Source organism: Leguminivora glycinivorella, chromosome 25 (assembly GCF_023078275.1).
Source record: "Leguminivora glycinivorella isolate SPB_JAAS2020 chromosome 25, LegGlyc_1.1, whole genome shotgun sequence".
NCBI lineage: Eukaryota > Metazoa > Arthropoda > Insecta > Lepidoptera > Tortricidae > Leguminivora > Leguminivora glycinivorella.
This window is the reverse complement of record NC_062995.1, coordinates 5670705-5677283: the sequence shown is the minus strand read 5'-3', so window position 1 is coordinate 5677283 and position 6579 is coordinate 5670705. Positions and strand designations below refer to the sequence as shown.

Below are 6579 nucleotides of genomic sequence, written 5' to 3'. Positions count from 1 at the left end.
ATATTTAAAAAAATTGGAAAACAATTATAATGTAATTATTTTGATGCCAATAAATCAAAGATTTGTATAATTAAAAAATACCTTCAATTGGGTATTAGTAGATTTGGTAGTAACTTTGAAAATTGACTGATATCCCCAATTTATGACAGTGATGACGTCACTGAATAATGTTGACATTGTCAGCAAGTGCGAGAGGGACACCAGCCCAAACAATTACCTCTCATGTGGACACACTTTTTGACCTAACTAAACAATCTAGTTTAATAATTCTAAATCTATGATCCTACCATTGCATGAGACTTGTTGCTTGGAGCTTGACAGACTATACTTTTACTTGTCTTTAAAATTGTTAACAATAAAAATCTTGTCGAGTTACGATAATATCCACATATGTAATTGATTTTAAAAAGTAGAACTATGATAGAAACCACTGCGCTAACAATTTTTTTGGAAAATTAGGTCAAGTGCAAAGTCTCATTTCGCAGTCTTAAAAACGCCTAAACGAAACGTATTTTTTTGACGTTTCTTGGCTGTCTGTCTCTGTCTTAAATAAAAAATTGAAGCAAATCGTGTGAAAGTTTTCAGTAAAATCGATAAACTCACCGTTTCCTTCATCAAAACATTAATAATTAGTGTGTTTATTGTTTGCAAGAGACCCTTGTAACGGTCGAACTGCCGCTGTGAACGAAATCCGTCCTTCCACAATAGTGCTTACGTGTGTACAAAGTATCGGTACCAAATCGTGATCCCATTGTTGTGTTCAGTTATGATAGTGTGATTGGAGTAAAGAATAAAGTTAATCGGCTTAGTTATGAATAAAAAGCCCGCCCGTACTGGTCCGAAAATACGAATAACCCGAGCGGCGTTTCGACTGAAAAAGAGTGACGACCCTCCGCTATTCCAACCAAGGGCGGCCGATGAGCATAAATACATCTACACCTGCCAGTATTGCAGACTAAAATTCACTCAGAACAGCCAGTTCTTCCGCCACATGACGTCCAATCACGAAACTCAACAGAAACAGGCTACTTTCGAGTGTAATAACTGTCAAGTCGTGTTTTCTAAGAAGGCAAACTTGGATTTGCACTGCCAGACTCATCATCAGGTGAAGAGTAAGTCGAGATGCGAGTCGTGCGCGATCACATTCAAGTCCAGGCATTGCCTGAGGCGGCATTTGAAGCTGAAGCAGCTTATGTCGGAGAATGCATGCTTGTACTGCCATAAAAAGTTTACCAATAAGGATCGTTTAGCGAAACATGTCAAGAACAAGCATACGTTTAAAAACGTGACGCATCAATGTGATATCTGCTCCGTTAAGTTTAAGGAGAAGGAGTCGCTGCTGAATCACCTGAACCGCATACACAAGAAGTTATGATTCAGGAAACGCATTATAGTTTCATAATTATTTGGGTTTCTCGTTGTTCTGTTTTTTCGGTTTATTGTGTAAGTTAGCAGAGCTTAAAATCTTTAGGGTCATTCCGCGGCAAGAGTAACATGAGTCACGTTTTTCTGGCATGTTCCATTTATTCATGATCAGTGATCGGAACTGTGGGAGCAACACTTGCTAATCGGACATTATAGAGTGCTTACAGCCATGAAAGTATTAATATCCTTGTATTAATATTGGAAATCTTGGATTCAGGTATAGAATCAAATTTAACACTGATCTGAAAGTAATTATCTTGGTTTTATTTTAAGTTAATGTCAGCTCTAAGGTTTTGTTAAAGTTTTACTCCCATAGTTTATATTCATTAATGAACCTCCAGGTCTTTTTTTATCCAAATTACTTAGTACCTACATTGTAGACCAACTCATTTGTTTATGTGACTGTTTGTGTTCTAAATAAAAAAAATAAAAAAGTCCGATCACTGTTCATGACGCAAGTTCAATTGATAATCTATCTCTAAATAAGTGTTACTTTCTCATAGATTCTTTCATTTGCAGCTATAGTTCAAATAAACACTCAATGAAGTCGTGACTCACGTTACTTTTTCGTGGATTCACCCTTAATTATCTGGAACATATGTTTACTAATACATGTCAGATATAAACTCAAAGGTCAATCAACCTTTTTTCTGTACTGTAATCTATCTTGCTGCATAAATATGACGTTGTCTGGGTAAAGGGACCTTATTGTCGATGGTGCTTACGACTTTATGAACAATGTTTGTATACAAATACGACATAAGAGCCACCGACAATAAGCTATATATATATACTTTACCCCATAGAGAACCTCCTATAGAGTGCCAATCTTGTAAATGTTGTGCGTGCTACAAATCACCAGTGCTTGGGGCGCGAGGAGCGGGAGGGGAATGTGTTTAGCACGCTGCGATTGGTCGTTTCAAGGATGGCAGGCAGTCGCGCCAGATGAAAAGGGACAGAAGTATGACTGTCCCTCTACTGTCGCGTAAGTGGCCAGTGTAAGTTGACCTATGCCGGCTCTGAATAAATTATAAATATGACTTATTTGTGGAATGTAATACCGTCCGTTTTTAAATTTGAACTTCTTGTTACCTTTCCACACCATTTCACACTACAGGTGGACATCTTTAAGGCATCAAAATACCATTTTTCAATTTTTTTATTGTGAAAAACACGAGCTGCTTTCGGGTCGGTTACTTGGTCGTTACTGATCGGGCACGGCGAGCGCCCGCGCTTATATCATGGCAAATACAAGTAAGGCTGGTGACCGCGAGTCGTCTTGTAATAGATGTCTATAGGGGTTGGTCTGTGACTTTACCCAGATCATCATCCTCCTTGCGTTATCCCGGCATTTGCCACGGCTCATGGGAGCCTGGGGTCCGCTTTGACAACTAATCACAAGATTTGGCGTAGGCACTAGTTTTTACGAAAGCGACTGCCATCTGACCTTCTAACCTGAAGGGTAACTAGGCCTTATTGGGATTAGTCCGGTTTCCTCATGATGTTTTCCTTCACCGAAAAGTGACTGGCAGATATCAAATCCCTTTACCCAGATATCGGCACAAATATACACTCAATGTGATATTCTTAATATTATGATAATTACACACTTACACAGGTTTCAGTCATAGTTTCAGCTAATATTTATTAGCAGCAGCATCTAAACATTTTTACACTTCCTTCTGTTTTCTGTGTTCTAAAATAAATGAGCATTTTCAGAATTTGGGACCCTCCATTCAATATGTGAAAAAAATGTAAATTTTTAGACAGATCTTAACCTTAATAAAATTGTTGTCACAAAACTGACAGTGAGTTATCCCTTTACCGCATTTTGTTCCATATTTGGCCGTTATAAATTCTACTCTACTGACAGCTGTTACAGTTCCATTTTGAGCAACTATTGCATATGTCACATGCGGTAAAGGGTTAATTTTTGTTAACAACTTAACTTATGCTAATTGGGGGGACCCAAATTCTAAAATGCACATAGTTTAAAGAAATCGCTCCATATCATTCTAAAAGATCCCAATCTCCTGTACTGAGCATTTCTTTTTTTTTTGCCAATTTTTTTATTTTGATTTTTTTAGGGAATTTTAGGGAAATTGTACTCAGAATCACGAGTACTTTCAATCTCACTGGGAGACAAAATGTGTCCCAGAATTTCCATACATTTGTGTTACTTTCCTCTTTTGTTACCCCATACAACATGTATGCAAAATGGTAACAAAATAAGAAAAAATCGTGTGGGACAATTTTTTTAACTACTAGGATTGAAAAAGCTGGTGATTCTGAGTAGAAATACCATAATTTTTACCATAAAAGTGGCAAAAAAAAAAGAAATGCTCTACTAAGAATATAATATAAAAAAGTGTTGATTGACTCCTACACAGGTTTATTAAAACAAAATCATCACACCTAAGATATCAGCTTGCTGATATAAAATCTATTTTCAGTACAAGTTTTTACTTAATCTCTTATTTCAATATTTCTTCTAGAAGTTACACTAAAAAATACTGTTATTAATTCACGCTAACAATAAAATGTGGTGTTCCATGCCCAAAGGTTCCTTATGCTTCCTCTGTGATGAGAATATTTTTTTTATCTAAAATGAAAACATCCTTATTGCTTTTAAAAGTGGAAAATTACTGTGTGAAACTTGAACTAACAGCCTCTGGGTTAATACTCCGGTGCTCTGCTAACTGAGCCAACAAAACTTCAATCAAGCCAGCGATATTTTCCACCACATAAGTCAATTTATAGTCAACAAATCAAATTATATTCTATTGAAAATATTTCAACTAGTGCTATCTTAAAGTAGTCACACTACTATACAGCGTGTGTATTCCATACGGGCGAATATCTTAATAACGATTACTATCGGACCCAAGGAGCCTAACTACATGTTTTCTTTTTGAACAGACGAGTTTTTTTTTTCATACATAATAATTCAGCACGCAATGTATTACGTCCACATCAATTAGCGTACCTACCTAATTGTCATTACGACGTTGACGTTTATGTTATGTGAAATTAAGTTGGACGGCGTACATTGCCGCTTGGTTAGATTAAAAAAAATAATTACTCTTAATTAATAACACTTTTTAACAAAATAAATATCCTATACGATTCGTTTGATCAGATACTATAACTGTATACATTATTCGCCCGTATGGAATCCACACGCGGTATATATAAATTAAAACCGAAATAAATTAAACATATGAAAGAAAAAGTGACCAAAGCCTCCTTCTCTGTGACCTGGGTGGCCGAGCGGAAACAGGCATCTGCCGCGATTGCAGAGTACGCTGATTCGATTCCAGCCTCAGGCACTGGAGGCCTTGGTCACTTTTTCTTTCATATGTGTAATTTATTTCGGTTTTAACCACACAAGTCAATGGGACCTGTAGCGACATCTACTGTACCATTAAACTTCTTAAACAACAACTAACTAATGATGTTTGTGCTAATCAAAAAGTTAAAAAAATCCTAGTTATTTATAAGGAATCTTATGTAATGGAATACCACAAAAATTCTTGCTTCAAATAAATTAAGGATATTTTTGAATTACTTCTCATAAAATGTTATACTTACATATGTATCCAATATTTTTTTTAATTTAGTAACTAAAACTGTTTTCTTGTATCACTAGTTTAACTTATGTAAATAACTAAGCAAAATTATATTTAGATTTAAGCCTTAATAAGTAACAAAATAATCCAGTCCAAAAAAACTACAAATTTAAAAGGGGCTTCTAAAATGGCCATGTTTTTTCCAGTCTTCAACTGTTGGTGTCCTTGTCTTACTCATTTAAAAGCCTGACTAGAAAAATATGAGTATTTTCAAGAGAGTGCTGTTATTCTGATATATGCGGTGACACTTCAGTATAGCATGAAGAAAATAGTTACACAGAATATACAGGGTGTATTGATAGCGGGTCAGTAAGGGCAGCTATGAGATGCCGTAGTCCTACGTGAAAATGGTTTAAGGGGACCATTCATTGATTTCAAATTGATGAAAAATGGCATTTACAGATTTTGGAAAATACATACAGGGTGCGAGAAAAAGGGCATTTTTGACAAACTTTTTGACGCCAATCGATCCCATTCCTATCCAGGATCAAGAGCTTGTATGGGACCAAAAAAATATTTCCGGCTAGAAAAGTCACAAATTGCGAAAAACTTTTCCAATACAATTTGTATGAAAAAACATTTTTTTTCGCATGGTGTTTTTTGATGCCAATCGATTCCATTCCTATTCAGTATCAATACTTGCTTAGGGGTCAACTCACGGCAATGCACTAAAAACCCACAAATCAATGGCTACATGTTACTATGGGGAAAATATCGAAAAAGTTTTCTTAAATTTGTGGCTCTTTAGTACATTACCGCAAGTTGAGCCCAAAGAAACTATCGATACTGAATAAGAATGGAATCGGTTGGCATCATAAATTCCATGTTTCTAGCCGGAATTTTTTTTGGTCCCATACAAGCTTTTGATCCTTGATAGGAATGGATTGGCGTAAAAAAAAAGTTTGTCAAAATGCCCTTTTTCTCGCACCCTGTATGTTTTTTCCAAAATCTGTAAATGCCATTTTTCATCAATTTGAAATCGATGGATGGTCCCCTTAGACCATTTTCACGTAGGACTACGGCATCTCATAGCTGCCTTTACTGACCCGCTATCAAAATACACCCTGTATAATAGTACAAGTACAGAAGGCTCACTCCTTAACAATCGGACCTCACGCACGTAGCCAACATTGAATGTTATTGCGCCGCGCGAAGGTCGTCACCACTGAATGGGCCCCGAACTTGCGCCCGCCAACATGTACAGTCAGCCAAAAAAGTGGTTTACCACTTTTCGACTCAATTTCAAACACAAGGTCAAAAAGTGGTAAACCACTTTTTTGTCTGACTGTACAGTGGGCCTAGAAAGTGGTCTACCAGTTTTCAGAGTCGACTCGACAATAAATATCAAATATAGACAGAGCAATTCGTCACTACTTTAAAAAAAACTTGTATCTTCGTCTGTCAATGAAAAGAAAATTGTAGTAAGTATGTATGGAATGCATATAGACTTACTGCGTTTTAACTTTGAGGAGCAGCGTGAGATACGAGATTTTTTAAAAGTAGTAACGAATTGTCACTGATATAA

General features: G+C 36.3%; 1 protein-coding gene across 1 annotated transcript; it reads left to right on the top strand.

Moving 5' to 3' along the window:
• The first annotated feature begins 514 nt into the window (after positions 1–514).
• LOC125239392 (zinc finger protein 782-like) lies at positions 515–1650 on the top strand. Its single transcript, XM_048146961.1, has one exon. It carries the CDS (start codon positions 812–814, stop codon positions 1373–1375), a length of 564 nt encoding a protein of 187 aa, XP_048002918.1. The 5' UTR covers positions 515–811; the 3' UTR covers positions 1376–1650.
• The last annotated feature ends 4929 nt before the right edge of the window (positions 1651–6579 follow it).